At 41.3% G+C, this 17,288-nt stretch overlaps 1 protein-coding gene across 1 annotated transcript in view; it reads right to left on the reverse strand.

The window, feature by feature from the left end:
* Positions 1-993: 993 nt before the first annotated feature.
* Positions 994-17,288, reverse strand: part of OXTR (oxytocin receptor) — a 53,986-nt gene continuing 37,691 nt past the window's right edge. The window contains exon 2 of the mRNA XM_069966649.1: positions 994-1,812. Coding sequence (XP_069822750.1) covers positions 1,562-1,812 — 251 coding nt within the window. The 3' untranslated portion in view covers positions 994-1,561. The remainder of the gene's footprint in view (positions 1,813-17,288) is intronic.

A 17,288-nucleotide genomic window follows, 5' to 3' on the forward strand; every position in this document is an offset into this window, starting at 1 on the left:
GACATATATTCCAATGCCAGAAACCTGGAACGCCAACACGAGCTCTGCACTCAAATGAAATACACAGCTATAGATTTTATGTACATACATTCACTTATATAGAGAAGAATATTCTATGAAAAAACAGGATTTGTTTTCGTGTTAGTGCGTGAAAGAAGAGTGCACAATGACAAGGTGACACTACAATGCCTATGGTTATATCACAGCAACAGGGCAATGATCCCTTTAAGTAAAATGAGATTTGTTATTCCATCAATGCTGTAGGCAGCAGACCTAACCTGCACTTGTTATAATGAATATGGTAATATGGTAGTGCTTTAGGCTCTTGAGTTATGTGTCTTTGTACAAAAATGTTAATAATTTGTACACATTTCATACACAGTAATAAATCTTGTGGCCAGCAAAAGTCGTCAGACGTGTAAATGAGGAGAAGCCCATAAAATGTTATGTGATATATAACGCAAATCATATTCCTATTGATCCTGCTGTCACATAAAAATTAAAGGGGAATTCCACTTTTGGCTGTATTCATACACAGTGCTGGATTAATCTCCATAAAAATGACCAAGGATTGTCAAGGCTTTTGTAAATAAAGCTTTTGCAATGAAAAGTTTTGTATCTTTCTTAAATACTTTGGTGGGAATTCATTAAGATTTATATATTGGTTTTCTTTAGTACAAAAGTTGCTATTTTTTGCATGACTGTTTCTGATGGTTTTGTGCCAATCTTGGCACTTAAAAAAAGATGGGGCTTAGAAGGAGAAATGACGATGATTTACACTACAAATAGCTTGTATTTTTTAGTCTGTAGAGCCAAACTTGTGCAAAATGTAATAGGAAATGTGAACCTCTTAGCAGATCGCAGCCTATTGTTTCAGGGTAAAAGCAGCTACTTTTTGTCTTTCTTACAATACTGGTTAAACCCTTAAGACATCTGTAGTGTAACGGACGCGTTTTGTTTTTTAACGCACACAAAAACATGGTTGACCATTAAAAGTAACCATTTAAGTGGACCGCAAAAATGCAGTGTGAACCCAACCTAACATAAAAACTGAAAACCCGACCCGCCCAAGTCTTGATCACCCGTCTGATGGGTGCTTGTCACATTGTATTCACATTCTGGGAAAGAAAGCAGACATCTTTTAAATGTGCAAAATTTTAAGTTGTTAAAGTATAAGAAAAAAATATACAATGACTCAATTTACATACAACCAGAATTTTTGACCTGGTGACCCGCCAGGACTTGTCCCTGCACCACCTCTTGTCTCAGGTATGTACCAGCATTATTCAACAAAATGTGCAATTTAGAAGATTAGGGGAAGGGGACAGGGTTATCAGCCTAGTGACTGCCATTAAGAAATCAAAAAGATGTCCCAGGCTTTCAGAAGACTTTCTAATGGCGGGATGTCTGCCCATCACCACCTCATGCACATGACTTTCATAGGTATCTTTCCTACACAGGAGTCAGCATAATCTACAGATCTCAGCAGTGTCCTGATTTTAGACCAGTATCTTACACCTGGACCTCTTCGGTCTACAGTGTATCTGTGTATTGGGGGCGTTCACGCTGTAGATGGCTGTGTGATACTTTTTTGACTTGAACTCTTGCGGCTCAGCACAAAGGTTGAGGAGTTGCTCTTCCTGCTGGCGCTCAGGTCGTTGCCCTGCTGCCTGGACTTCAGGTATCGAGCGGAACAGCACAGGAAGCTTTGCAGGAGGTCATGGAAGAGGTGACCAGTGAACAGCATGTAGATCCAGGGGTTACAGCAGCTATTGAGGCTTCCCAGGAGCATAGCAATGATGAACAGTGACGCTGGGGAAAGAAAGATAGATAGGTATAAATAAAGACAAGCATTTAGTTAACTTGTGATATACAGTATGTACATAATAGAGTTCAATAGAGGGTTATCCAAAGGCCCTCAAGTCTGCAAGAGAACAGCAGTAACATGGTGGATAATAGATAGTTAAGCCACATTACATGACAATGATCAGACAATGATCAGCCGATGATCGTTGTCATCGGCTGATCGTTGATATAGGTTCTCACCTATAATTGGCTACGTGTACTAGCAGTGCGCGGCAGACGCTGACGATATGAAAAGAGGAATACATTACCTATGCAGGCTGCAGGGCTCCTCTTCCTCTGTGCTTCTCCCCGAGTCCCGCGCGCTTCAGCTTCACAGCTGTCTCAGCTGACAAGCCGCTCAGCCAATCACAGGCCGGGACCGCCGCGGCCAGTGATTGGCTGAGCGGCCTGTCAGCTGAGACAAGCCGCTGTGAAGCTTGAGTGCGCAGGACTCGGGAAAGAAGAACAGAGGAAGAGGAGCCCTGCAGCCTGGATAGGTATGTATACAGTTTAAACAAGGGCTGCAAGGACATCGGTAACTATGTCCCTGCAGCCCTTGTTAAACGATTATCGGGCCGTGTAATAGGCCCAGTATAGGTGCGCCGATCTAGCAGATCAGCGCTCGTTTACAGGTATTATCGGGCCCCCATCGGCCCGTGTAATACCACCCATAGCCTGTCATATACCCAGGATGCCCACATAGCCTAGAGACATTTAAAAAGTTTTTATCAGTTGGGATCTGGGTTTTCAGACCCACTTTGATTGTTAGATAGAGTGATGAAAAGCACCTGTACAAGTGCTTCACTCCCAGACTTGCCCCACTACAAGGGATATGGAGCAAAGAACCTAGCCAAGTACTTCTCCTAACTTTAACGAACAGTGTTGGGCTATGTTCACTCTATGTAAAAAGACGTCTGTTATTGACGGATTTTAATTGACCCCAATGCAATGCACGGCCACCTAATGAACACGGTGTATAAAATGACCAACGTTATTTACCGAAATGATGATCATGAGAGTTATTTTCGGACGTCTTTTGCAAACAACTGACATTATTTTTAATTATTCACACAGAGTTTTTCTTTTTTGCACCATCGTTTCACCGTTATTAGGGCCCTATTACACACAGAGATATCTGACAGATTTTTGAAGCCAAAGGCAGGAATAGACTTTAACCCTTTCAAGACCATGGGTCATAGGTGCCTCAATGCCCAGGTTGTTTTAGGACCTCAGCTTATGCCCCTTCCCCTCTGTGCCCTGCCGCTGTTGGAAGCTAGTAACAGCAGCAGGAAAGAGAGGAGAGGGGGCAGAGCAGCCGTGCATTGGCCTCTGTAGCCAAGACACCGCGAACTTAAGGCTTCTAGTGTGCATGGCTACATTCGGGGCTCTGCAATTGCATCACAGAGCCCCAATGGTTACCATCTCCCTCTGTAGACGAAGAATTCTCTGTCTGAATCCCTATACATGCTGCGGTCGTACTGACCGCAGTCTCTATAGGGTTAACTGTGAGCACCAGAGCATGGCTCTGGTGCTGACAGTTGCAGAGGGTCCCCGGCTATCACTGACAGCTGGGACCCGCCACGGATTACACAGGCACAGCTCCTGTGCCTGTGTCAGCCTGTATCGTAAATTAGCATTGCTGCAGCTACATTAATTTACAGTACAGCGGCAGGAGGGGGTTGAACAGTGAACAGGTCATAAAGGAAAGGCAGATTTCAAATCCATTCCTGGCTTTGGCTTAAAAAAATCTGTCAAATAATCTGTCAGATTTTTGTGTATGTAATAGGGACCTTACTATTAAATTCAATGGATTTTTCAATTAAAGACACAGCCAAAGAGCAATCAGTCCAACTGAACTAGAATAATGGCCAAGCCGCCATGATGGATGGCCAAGCTGCGAAATGGCAGACGCCATTTTGACCTCAAAATGATGGACTTTATTTAAGAAATTAATAAACGGACACAAACTGGGTCTGAACATTTGACAAGTCTCCGGTGACAGATACAAATTAAGATGTATATAAGTTACAGAGGGGCTTCAATTAAAAATCTGTAGCTAGATCCCCAAATATATAATGCCTTAAACAATATATTATGTATATATGTATGCTGACTATATACCCAGACTAAATGTACTGAGCTCTGATGGATGGGAGAGTGGGCTGAGCAGTTCACAAGGGATAGAGCAAGCCTGCCCACCTCTGGTTTCAGTGTATGACTCATGCTGGTGGATGTGTGGGTATTATCAGCTATGTCCCGACCAGCCTTGCATCTCCATGGTAACTACATGCCCTCACCGCACCACAGCTGCCTGGCACCAACATGTTGGAGTCCGCACATTACTGTGTGTACCATGTGCAATACTGATAAGTAGCCACAGCAGGCATGAGCCCGTGTGGGGATGGTAAATGACTGTGTGTCTATCTTTGGGCACAAGTGTGTCTATGCTGGTGCTGGCAGTGCTTTTTGTACATATTTTCATGGCAGTGGATGCCTGCCGCTCTGGGGTCTAGGAACAAGCTGCACAGGTCCTCATTTCACAGAACTGTAAAGGCCATCAAGAATTTCATTTGTTGTCACCAAATATAAAGTAAGTATGGGTGAGGATGAATTCTATAAGCTGCACCACAGTCAGTGCCAATCCATTTTCCATGAAGACCTTTTCTTCTGCATGGAAACTACATCTGATATATTTTTTTTAAAAAGTCAATATTGTCAGTCCCCCGCCGCCCCCTTCTTATGTTATTGGCAGCCCCCTAGTCTGAGAAACATAATCAGGAGATCGCCATGTCCAAGGACAGAAACATTACCCTGCAAGCAGAGCAGTGTCAACCCTTTCCTCACCCGCTGAAAATGGATTTCCAACACACATCATGATGACAAGATCCCAGACACCTTAAAGAGGTTGTCCAGGCAAAATGAACATGTCCCCTATGCACAGGATATCCACAGGATAGCGGCAAAGTAAGAGATTGCGGAGCTCACAGTTTTTCAAAATCTCTGTACTGGGTAGGAGGAAGAGTAGAGATGGGGCATGGTCTGCATAGCGGGGTCTACAGCACTGTTCTCTGACCCAGGAAGTCTCCTTCACCTTCCAAATCATAGCAGATCCACTTCAGGCTGGGGCTTGCATTAGGGGACAGGACTGTGGAGGTAATCTCTTCATAGCTGTAACCCCTCTCTCCTCAGACAGAGAGAGATGCATGTATAAGCCCACTCATGCGCCCTGCAGTCTCTGTCTCTGTGTCCCATCCTCTCCATCCCTGCTATAATGTGCCTGCACTTACACTCTGCTATACACACTGCTGCTATAATGTGCCTGCACTTACACTCAGCCATTCAAACTGCTGTATGGAAAAGTTTCTATCACTGTCCTCCTGCACAGCTCTGTGATTCTCACTTCCTGATAGGTCCATGCTGAACACACACCCCTTCCCCATTGCTGTCATGTGACCACACAGACCTCTGACAGCAGCCCTGCTTCTCTATTCTAGCCTGTTCTACTACGCTACTGCATTATGGGGGTCTGCAGTTCCATCCTGTATCTACAAACTGCTGCTGTTTTTCAGGTTTATGCCCCTTACTATACATTATACTCCACATGCGGATTTCTATATTATACAGTAACTTATAATATGACATATTCAACTGTTTCTAAATGTTTGTTTAATTTGTTTTACATGTTATTCAGAACAAATAATGTTTTTGACGTGTGAAACCAACTGTCTGCACTTCAATGATTTCTTATGGGAAAATTTGCTTAGGTTTAAGAGTGCCTTTTGGATTACAAGCACGGCCCCGGAACGAATTATGCTCATAATCCAAGGCACCACTGTACTACTGTAGTTTTACCATCTTCTGCCAGAAGAGGGCAGCATCACTCTTTAGTACAATGCAGGAGAATTTCATTCATAGTACGAGAAGGTGGATATAAGAAGCATTGAGAAAGCCTATGTTGATACATAATGGGTTCACTATGGAAACTCATTATGGCGTTATTTATAGCACTGCCTGGACAAAGTAATCTATTTATCAGCATGCATTTTATCCATAAACAAATAGAAGTGTTGCCAGGATGCCTCCACATTACTGTCTCCCTTACCTTGGGAACCTGGAAGCTGCAAATTATTATTATTTTTACTTTATTGCAATCCTTTTGGTGAAGTTTTCCTGTACTCAGCCGGTTTGTCAAGAGTTGGTACATTTTCTGCCCTGCATTGCACCTAGGTAATCATTTGTTTGCCAGCTATGGTGGTCACAGTTTATGTAGCGATGTCTGTTGCCCACTAATTTTTTAAGAAAATATTTGCAACTTTTTAATAATTAGCAGAATTTTTGGCACTCCACTTAGGGGGTAGTGTAGACTCCACCAGACAACTTTATTATTAAACAGACACTGTACATTCCAGTTTCTGACAAGGTGTGTTGCACTTTGATAAATTTATCACAAAAAAAGGGGACACAAGAATAACTTTAAAAAAAAACTAATTGTAAGTGGTAATTGTAAGTGTAAAATATTCACACTGGTTAAATAGCAATGACATTGGCAGAACATAGCGCAAAGTCTCATTGCAAAACTACCACTACTTTTCCCCTCAAATTACGATGGAACAACTTTGTAGTTTAACATATAAGATTCCATGGTACTGTATACAGAATGCATTGTATAGTAAGGTCACTCTATATAGCATGGGAAGTCACTATGCTTCCCCACTGGCTGCCCATATCACAACTTTTAGCATTCATGGTTTTCAGGCCACTCAGTTATAGCTTCTCTCTTGGCGCCACCTTTAGCTACTACAATGAACAATACAGAATGAGACAACACTGTATGTGTATTACTGTATATGTACAATGTGCTTTCATTGAAGCCTATGTAAACAGCAAGTCCAAAGACTCATCGCATGAACAACATAACGCAAGGTTTCTTACAGGCCAATATGCAGTGAAAAGTCAGCACTTTCTATAGTGAACATAAACACCACACTGGCAAAGAATGCCATAAATGTTATGGCTATCAATAGGAATTGTCTGCGGGGCACTCTCTGTTCCTGCAACAAAGTTGCATGCAGGTGGAGCATGCAAAGATGTGACAAGGCATCTGTGGTGCAGTATTACTCCTTAAACAGAAGGAGGCAGCATTGAGCTTCTGTTACTGCTCCATCTGTATTAAACTAACCCAGTACCAGCACAGTCCCTGGTGCAAATACCTGGAGGGGCTGCATGCTAAAAATACCAGGGGCTGATAACAAAAACAATACCTGGAGATGCCTGAAATGAATGGGAAGTACTAATGGCCCAAAGATAAAATGTACGGCCAACTGGCTCCAAAATGGTGGGCACATGCATATCTCTAAATAGCCCTTATATCCTGTTCCTTTATGATCAGTATCTGTGTGGAGCCCGGTTCCCATACAGCGCAGGGAGTGTCGTAATATATCACCTAGATAAGCAGCCTATGACTGCAGTACAACTCCCAGCTTGTTCTGCCCCCAGATACTGCTATATGTAGATCTGTGGGATAAAAAGGCGCAGCTATAAGATCACATAATGAACTATTGTATTATGCTGTAGTGTTAGAATAATCAGGGGTGTGAATATTCAGGTCAGTATAAGTCTATGTTCACACAAAGTTTTATCAGCTCCGTTTTTAAATGACGTACGTCATTTTGATTCTAAAATAATGGACGTCATTTAGCAGCCTGGCCTCCCCCTGCAATGACTGGTGTTTGTACATTATTCCAGTATTCCATGTATTTATTTATTTATTAATTTTTTTTACAAAATGTTCTGTGTGAAAGGAGTCTAAAAGAGCACATAAAGGTCCAGTGCCTAGGTTGCTTATAAAAGAGCAGAAGTGGCTGATATCAGTCATACGTATGTAATGTCTCTGGGTTCTCAGCTCTGGAGATTAGAACATACAGGTATTGATCATGCAGTGCAGGTAGTTTTCTAATTGTAGAAATGAAATGGCTGATAACAGGGAGCAAAAGATAGCAGTCACCTGTACAGTACCTGGAACGAAGCTGCAGATATACTGTAGTATCCCCTTCAATGCACTGTATAATAGTGTTAAAGTAGCAGCAAAGACACAAAACAGCTATAAGTATTAGTTACAATGAAGTCATAGATCACCAGAATTATAACAAGTGCCAGCAAATCTATTCCAGATGGGGTAAATCAAAGCGTCTGTGGTCATTCTGTTCTTTGGGCGCCTAATAAATATTCTCATTTAATATCCATGACCCTTTGTGTCAGCTTTTAGGGAAGAAAATGAGCAAAGAGCTTTTAGCTTTATAATTACAAAGATTACTATAGTATCCAAATAAATTCTGGCCCATGAATGCTAAACAGCAGCTTGTATAGGGAATTATGAAATGTGACAAGGACCCTGAAAGGTTGTACAGGTCAAGGTTACAGATAAGTCAGAGATTCTTGGTACATGAGATCTCCGCTTGCTGTCAGTGAATAGGAATGCTTCTGTTAAGTGCTTGAGACATCCTGATCAGGTTGTGCACACACACACACAGGTGGATTGCTTGTTATATGAGGCTGCTCTATTATCAGCACACTCTGCAGTCATCAGATTATACAATATATTAGCTTTGCTGGGTTTATTAAAATGTATTATTAAATATACGTGTGTTTTGAGCTTCATCCAACCTGAAAACAAATGTTGAGCCCAGACCTCTGTGTGATCCTGTGTGTTTAACCCATACATTGTGGGGGGTATATTAATGTGATTGTGAAGGTGTAGAATTACTGTCTCTGTTGCTGCTGTGCATGAAATTACTTCTGCCAAGACATTTACTGGGAAAGAGAAAAAAGTTACAGTTCAGAAGAGACAAGGGCTGCTCTGGGCTGAAGGGACATCTTGTCATCTCTCATGCTGGGGTGATCCAGACCCTCTGCCTCTTCTCCTCAGATCTGCTTCACACACCGATTTCCCAATCTGCTCTTTAATACCAATGTTTTCCTCCAGACCTAGCTCTATGACATTGCATACAACTCAGTGGCCTATTGACATTATGTGATGGATGACTTCATAGCAAATTTCACCTCTAAGGGCCAGGGCATCCATCATTCAGGTAACATAGTTGAGAAGGACACGCTTTGACCCCTGCTATTTGGGATACTTCTGAGAAAAACAGCTCAGAGGATATGAATTGGCTTCTTTAACATGTGAGAGAGATGAGGGTGGGGCGCCAAAGCAATAGTCGCTAGAATGTCTTACAGCTTGATCAAAAATCTGTCATAAAGCAAATTTATCATCTGGAAACTAGAGGTGGTAAAAGCCTATGGCTAGATAGGGTTTCTCATAAGGATTTAGGGTATACCTTCTCAATCTTCATAGTCATAGAGACATAGAAGATTGTTAGCAGAAAAGACACCTGGTCTGTCTAGTTTGCCCTTATTTTTTTTTTCTTCCTTATTATCTTCGAATAGATATATGTTTATCCCAGGCAGTTTTCATTCAGTTACTGTAGATTTACCAACCACATCTGCTGGAAGTTTGTTCCAAGCATCTACTACCCTTTCAGTAAAGAAATATTTTCTGATCTTTCCCCCAACTAGCCTCTCACTGTGTCCTCTTGTTTTTGAGTTTAGTTTTTTTTTTTTTTAATAAAAATAAAACTCCCCTCCTGAACCTTATTTAGTCCTTTAACATATTTAAGGGTTTCAAATCATGTCCCTCCTTTCCCCCAGACTATTTTTGTAGCCCGTCTTCATCCAACACTTTTTGAAGCGCCAGCTTCATCCAACACTTTTGTGACATAATCAAAGAAATCAATGAGATTAGTCTGACATGATTGGCCTGCAGTAAAGCCATGCTGGTTTGCATCCTTCAAATGGTTTATTTTTCAGTGATCCATTGTCATAATTTTTTTTTTTATATTTCCATTGTTTTTACTACTACAGAATACATGTCAATCTTTCAAATGCATGTACAAGGCATGTCCTTTCCAGTACTTCTCTTTTACACCCAATGGGCATTTCCCAGCTTGACAAAAGCACAGGGCTAGCCAGCTTATCTCCTCTTATTCAGTCTCTGTGCCCACTTGCATACTCCTATATACAAACTACTCAAGGGTGTAAGCTCCCATAACAACCTTCTTTCCCCAGTGGTAATATAATCTAACTTTTAATAATTACAAATAAAACTTTAAAGAATGTGGTGTACATTTAAAATGTTTATGCGGACTGCTATTCAATTTGAACCTTGTATAGTACAATGGAGTGTGCAGTGCTTCTGATGAACAATGGACATAAGACGGGTTCTCCTCCTGGGGATACAATGATTTATTTGACCTTACTAAGCAGTGGCCGATAAAGCTCAAGAAACGGCCACTGCTTTTGTCCAGTGAACATCATAACAGGGATGATAGATGCAACCTGTCGGCCTATCCAATGATATGTATAGTACTGGGCTCCGTTGGAACCCCTCAAGATAATCATAGGGCAAGCAGAGTGAAAGGCTATGTTCACACACCATCAAAATTATTGAAAAGGCGTCTGATTTTCATATTTAAAAAAAACAGCTGTTTTTACTGCGATTTAACTGACTGCAATGGCAATGCAATGAAGTCAATGGGAAGACGAACTTCCAATGCACACCATGTATTGCATAACGAACGTTTTTGCCGCAAACGTCAAAATAATGAACATGATCATTATTTTTGGGCGTCTTTTGCAAAACAGCGGCCGTTTTTTATTAGTAGTTCATACACAGTTTTTCTTTTCTCACCATTCTCCATTTTTACTATTAAATTCAATGGACTTTTCAATTAAGCCGCATCCAAAGTCCAATTAGTAACCAAAACTAGAATAATGTAAAAACACCAGTCATTACACTAAGGGGAGGCCAGGCTGCTAAATAACATCCGTTATTTTAGCTTCAAAATAACGGATGTCATTTTAAACGGAGCTGAAAAAACGTTGTGTGAACATAGCCTAACACAGCCCCAGTAACTTTTTTTTTTAATTTACCAATTCAATGTTTATTATTAATACACAGGAGATATACAAGAGCAATAACAGCTGAAAAATCAGCATGACGCCCTCAAAGGAAATGACATCATTTGTGTAAACAGTTGGTGAGAGACATGAAACATGTATAGTAAATGTACAGTAAACATATAGTATATCACATTGATCAGTACTCAAAACATCATGTGACCAATAACACATAAAGGAAAAAAAGGAACATGATGAGAAAAACATTATGGAACCAAAGAAAATGACAAAACCTAGCTGTCTAATATCAGAACAGTGTATAAGGCATTGTGGAGTGGGCATTTAAAGTCAGGCCCCCCATTTACACATCTGCATATTCTGTCTTTGAATGAGAACAGAATGCAAACCCATTCATTTCTATTAGGCCATGTTCACATGGGGCAAGACACCGGCCGTTCTGTTACCTGGCCATGTCACAGAACAGCTGGTGTAAAAGAAGATAAACCTGTGCGCTCTCGCATACCAATTCGCCGCCGCACACTCCATTGTGTGAACTGACAGGCAGTTTTCTGAGTGGCCGAATGGAGTCATAGCTGGAGCATTTACTATGTGTATACACTCCAGCCGGGATTCCATTCATTCACAGTACAATGCATGTTTTGTGTAAACCACAACCGTTGTTGCCAATTGCAACAATGGCCGTGATTTACACAAAACATACGTTGCGTGAACATGGCTTTACTTTGTATTCAAAATTCAGCACAGTTTAAATTTGATGCTCATCTTATTTGCCAATACAAGTCTATTTGGAGCCTCATACGCTGAGTGAACATAGCCTTGGAAGTCATTTTTACATGTTTCCAATTTGATTGAATTCTTTGGGATCCACAGGTGACATATGACCTTCTGCTCCCTAGGAGCTCGGCTCCTGTCAGATAGAGCAGCAATGTGCGGAATGGGGAGAGCTGTGAAAGCAATTAATAGCAGCCGCGGTAATGTGTGAAAAGCCGAATGTATCAGCTCCGTCCTGCCAGAGAATGAAGGAAAATTGGGATAAGTCCGATAGATGGAGGATTCCAGGGGAAGCTGCTGCCTAATGCAATAACCTCAGGAAAGAAAGCGGAATTCCAGCAGAACTTCAATCATTTCCTTTTTCTATGTACAAGAATCTATCCTGAATGCATTTTTTATTAGTTCCACTACATGCTTCACTTCCATGTAGAGCTTCTGAGGCCAGTTCCTTCTAGCGTTGCTCTCACTGTCTGTCTGACATATCAAAAGTTTTCATTAGTTGGGGTCTTTGTGTGCAGACCCTCTTGATTGCAAGGTAGTTTCAGAAAGAGCACACATCTGTGTCCCTTACTCACTGGCTCACCAGCTGACCCTTCTCATGGCAGGAGACATCTATGGAGCCCATCTCCTGCTATAGGAAGGAAAAAGTAGGGGGCTAAACACCCAGGCCCAGACTGATCAAAACTTTTGACATGCTTGTCCTGATATGACATGTGACATATGATATGATATGAGGGGGTGAGGCATAAAACATATAAGGAAAGGCTTAAAGATTTGAATCTGTATAGCCTGTAGGAAAGAAGAGAAAGAGGAGACATGATCGAAACCTTTAAATATGTCGAATGACTAAATAAGGGTCAGGACGGAAGTGTTTTTAGAAAAAAATGAACTCAAACACAAGAGGACACAGTGAGAGGTTAGTTGGGGGAAAGATCAGAAGCAGTGTGAAAAAATATTACTTTACTGAAGGAGTAGCAGATGCTTAGAACAAACTTCCAGTAGATGTGGTTGGTAAATCTACAACAACAGGATGCAAACCTGCCTTGGATAAACATTTATCTATTCTACGATAATAAGGGAAATACTAACAGGGCAGACTAGGTGGGCCAAGTGGTCTTTTTCTACTGACATTTTCCTATGTTTCTATGACTGGCAGCTTCTACCTAGTGGGGCTACTTCATACTACTACTCCCTTCTGCCTCTTCCTATGACATTTCTAACCATGTTTTTTTTTTTGTTTTTTTTTATTGCCCCAATAACCACAGTCCACACCTACAGCCATCTCCTGCGGGCTTTCTACAGGCTGCAGAACAGTGAGATGTAAGGTTATTACAGTAGTTGAATCAAGAGTACCATTCAGTCTGTCAATTAAGAAATCTACAAGGATAGGTGAGGCAAACCATAATGGCTGGGGGGATGAGATGGTACACTATAAAGCAGGGGTACCCAACAACTTTTAGTGAAGGTCCACTAACCGGGGTCTATTGTCAGGTGAAGGTTCGAGATGAACATCCTTAGGAAACGTGTTGTGCTCCCCCAGTAGTATAAAGCTCCCCTGTGTGCTCCCCAGTAGTATATAGGCCCCCTGTGCCCTCCCTAGTAGTTTATAGTCCCTCTGTGCGCTCCCCCAGTAGTATATAGCCCTCTTGTGTGCTCCTCGATTAGTATATAGCCCCCCTGTGTGCTCTCCCAGTAGTATATAGTCCCCCTGTGCCCTCCCCCAGTAGTATATAGCCCCCCTGTGCACTCCTAAGTAGTATATAGCCCCCCTGTGTGCTCCTCCAGTAGTATATAGTCCCCCTGTGTGCTCCCCCAGCAGTATATAGTCCCCCTGTGCACTCCCCCAGTATATAGCCCCCCTGTGCGCTCCCCCAGTAGTATATAGCCCCCCTGTGCGCTCCCCCAGTAGTATATAGCCCCCCTGTGCGCTCCCCCAGTAGTATATAGCCCTCCTGTGCGCTCCCCCAGCAGTATATATACTCATGGCCAAAAGTTTTGAGAATGACACAAATATTATATTTTCACATGATCTGCAGCCCTCTGGTTTTTATGTGGGTTTGTCAGATGTTTTTATCACATACTCATAACAAAAGCTTATATTGACAGAATGAGTTAATGTAGCAAGTCAATATTTGCAGTGTTGACCCTTCTTCTTCAGGACCTCTGCAATTCTTCCTGACATGCTCTCAATCAACTTCTGGACCAAATCCTGACTGATAGCAGTCCATTCTTGCACAATCAATGCTTGCATTTTGTTAGAATTTGCAAAAAAAGGTATTAGTACGAGATCGACTGCAATAGGTTAACACCGAGGTTAACCCCCTACCCTTATACCAGAGGGAAAAAGAGTTATACAGAGAGATAAAGATTGGTGTTGGGGTCCTCAGGTGTTTTCCCAGTAATGTATTGACCTATTAGTTTGGTCAATATGTTTTGTAATGAAGACACATAAATTAATCAGGTAATATTATATTCATCAATTAATCAAATAAATATAACACATCATAAAAGCGTATGGTATACACAGATTGTTTAAAAACATAAAGTGGCGATGTTTATGAAGGAAAAAACTTTTTAAAAAATAGAGATCAGAAAAAAATAAAAAAAATAATGTAAAAATAAAAACTAGAGTCTCTTATGAAAAATGAAAAAAAATGAAAATATAGTCTTAGTTCATATGATGTAATATGGCTGATTTCATCCAAATGATCCTTTTTAGTAGTAGCGATACTTAGTTAGTAGCAATGATTGGTATAATGCCCTTTAATGGGATGTTTCCGTAATTGCTGTATTGGCAGTTTAATTACGGAGCTTAATTAGGGGTGCTGTTTTGCCGTATATAGTTTAGTACATTCTCAGTTCAGTTCACCATATTTATAGGAGATGGTATATTAATAATTAGGCTTATTGAGGCATAGTTATGCTGAATTGCATGCTTAGGTAAACATATGCATATAGTTTGTAGTTGTTATAAGATATCTCAATAGACGCTGACTGTGTCCAGTAGCGGTGCCTCTGATGTTTTGCAAAGTTGCCCGATATCCGTGTCCACAAGAGTTATATTGTTATTAGTTGGCAAATACAGCAAATATAACAATATTGTGTCGTCTGACACTTCTCACCCGTCCTGTAGTGGTTAGGTCCCGGTCGTTGAGAAGGGGATCGCTCCGGCAGCAGTGGTTCTTGCGTCCGGCTGTCAAGCGCTAGACGCTCCGGCAGCAGTGGTTCTTGCGTCCGGCTGTCAAGCGCTAGACGCGCTAGTTAGTGCTGGATAAATAGGTGAGCTGGTTTGCGCATGCGTAAATGGGCTTGTTGCCCGCGGGACCTCGTGTGTCCTTGGCGCCAAAATTCAAGTGAAGAATGAAATCTTCACTTTTTATGTTGGATCAGATGGATGATAAAAATGTAAAAATAAGTGATGTGCACAAAAGATAAAGTTCTTTAAAATGGCTGGACGCGTTTCAAAACCTTCCTTGGTTTTTTCCTCAGCAGCAAAATGAATGTCCATGTAGCATGTGGCTGGGTTTTTTTATAGGCTATTGTACAGCTGATCAATTAGTAAGTGAGTAGTCACTAAACCCCGGAATGGACTCAAAAATGAAACTGGCATGGAAGTGTGAGATCTAGATATTCACACAAATTCTATATGCATATATATAGATTATTTAACATCAAGAAATGCAGTAGGAAAATAGAGATACAAATATAAATAAATACGTATATTGGTAGTTTTTGTTACTCATTAGTACTGGTTTTATGTTACAAAAAAGCTTCTAAGGTTGTTTTTCAATGGATAGATGGTGGTCTGGGTATGTTAAGTGTTGTGTACTTTGATTTTCTTTGTGGACTGCCTTTGTGGGATAGATGTTAGGGGGCCATGGGGAGACAAATCTCGGGGTCCGTCATGGCGCTGATGGACAGCCAGGCACATGACGGGCCGCGAAAAAGGTCCACCCAGGCTAGTGTCTAGATGAAACCAAATACTTCTAGTTCTTCATTTAACCCTGCTGGTGCGATAGTTTCAAAGTCATAAATTAATCGTGCTTCCGCCCTTGACATGGCTGCTATGAAGTCTCCTCCTCTCCAGTTAGCCTTAACTGTATGCAATGCTGCATATGTGATGCCTTCCGTTTTCATGTTGTGGAAATTTTTAAAATGTAAGGATAGGGGGTGGTTCTCATTTCCCTTCCTGATGTTGTATAAGTGTTCACTGATTCTGGTTTTTAATTCCCTCTTTGTGCGACCCACATATTGTTTTTTACATGGGCACTGTAGGATGTAGATGACGCCTTTGGTGTGACAGGTTAGTAATTCTGAAATTGTCCATTTGAAGTCATTGCTTGTTGACTGGACTTCGGTTGTTTTTTTTGGGAACTGTGTACATTTACAGCAAGAACAGGTTCCACAACGGTAAAATCCCTTGGTTGTAAGCCAAGTGGATTTTTCTTGTTTATGTGAGGGATTCCTGATTGTAGGGGCTATTTTAATGGCTAAATTAGGAGCTTTTGTAAATACAATTGGGGGTCTGACTGGCAGAAGGGGGGCTAAGACTTTGTCTTGACGAAGCAGAGGCCAATGTTTGGTGAAAATTTTTTCTATTTGTTTGTGTTGGGTGTTGAATGGTAATATGATTTTGGATGTTTCTGATGGAGTGTAATGGTTGGGGATGGTTCGCTCTGTGTACTGAAAAAATTCTGTTCTGTCTAATTGCTGGACTAGTTGTAGGGATTTTTGTATTATTGGTTCAGGATATTTTTTTGCTCTAAACTGGTCAGAGAGATCCTCAGCTTCTCTGAGAAATTGGTCATTGAAAGTACAGTTTCTTTTTAATCTACGGAATTGACTAGTGGGTATGTTAGTGAGCCACCTGGGGAGATGGCAGCTAGAGAAGAGTATATAACTGTTCTTGGAAGTGGGTTTGGTGTAGGTCTGACATGTTAGTTTACTGTCCCTAACTGTAAGATTGAGATCGAGAAATTCTACTTGTTGCTGGCTGATATGCGGAGTGAATTTAAGATTACGGTCATTGGTGTTGAGTTGGAGAAGAAACTGTTCTAGTTGGGTTTGGGTGCCCTTCCAAATTAAAATGATGTCATCTATGTATCTTTTCCAGAAAATGATGTTGTTCCCTATGTGTGGCAAGATGGTTGATTCTTCCCAATGGGCCATAAACAAATTAGCATAGCTCGGGGCAAAACGAGTTCCCATAGCAGTCCCTGTGATTTGTTGGTAATATGTATCATGAAAATGAAAATAGTTATGAGATAAAATGAAAGAAATGGCCTCGGTTATGAATGTGATTTGGTTTGATGGAATGTTAGTTTTTTGTAAGTGGTGTTTAGTGGCTTCTACTCCTTGATGATGGTCGATGATGGTGTATAAAGATTGTACATCTAATGTGGCTAAGAGATAATCGGGTTGCCAACTGAAGAATTCTAATTCCTTAATGACTTGGGTGGTGTCTTTCAGATAGGTGGGGGTGGATTGAACCAGGGGTTGAAGAATTCTGTCTATATATTGTGAGAGATTGGCTGTAAGGGATCCAATGCCGGAAATGATGGGACGGCCTGGTGGGTTTTTTGAGTCTTTGTGAATTTTTGGAATGGTATAAAATACCGGGAGTCTACGTTGATTGGCCATAATAAACTCATATTCTTTTGTGTTCAATATGTCCGATTCTAAAGCTGGTTCGCATA

Source organism: Dendropsophus ebraccatus, chromosome 4, assembly GCF_027789765.1.
Source record: "Dendropsophus ebraccatus isolate aDenEbr1 chromosome 4, aDenEbr1.pat, whole genome shotgun sequence".
Taxonomy (NCBI): Eukaryota; Metazoa; Chordata; class Amphibia; order Anura; family Hylidae; genus Dendropsophus; species Dendropsophus ebraccatus.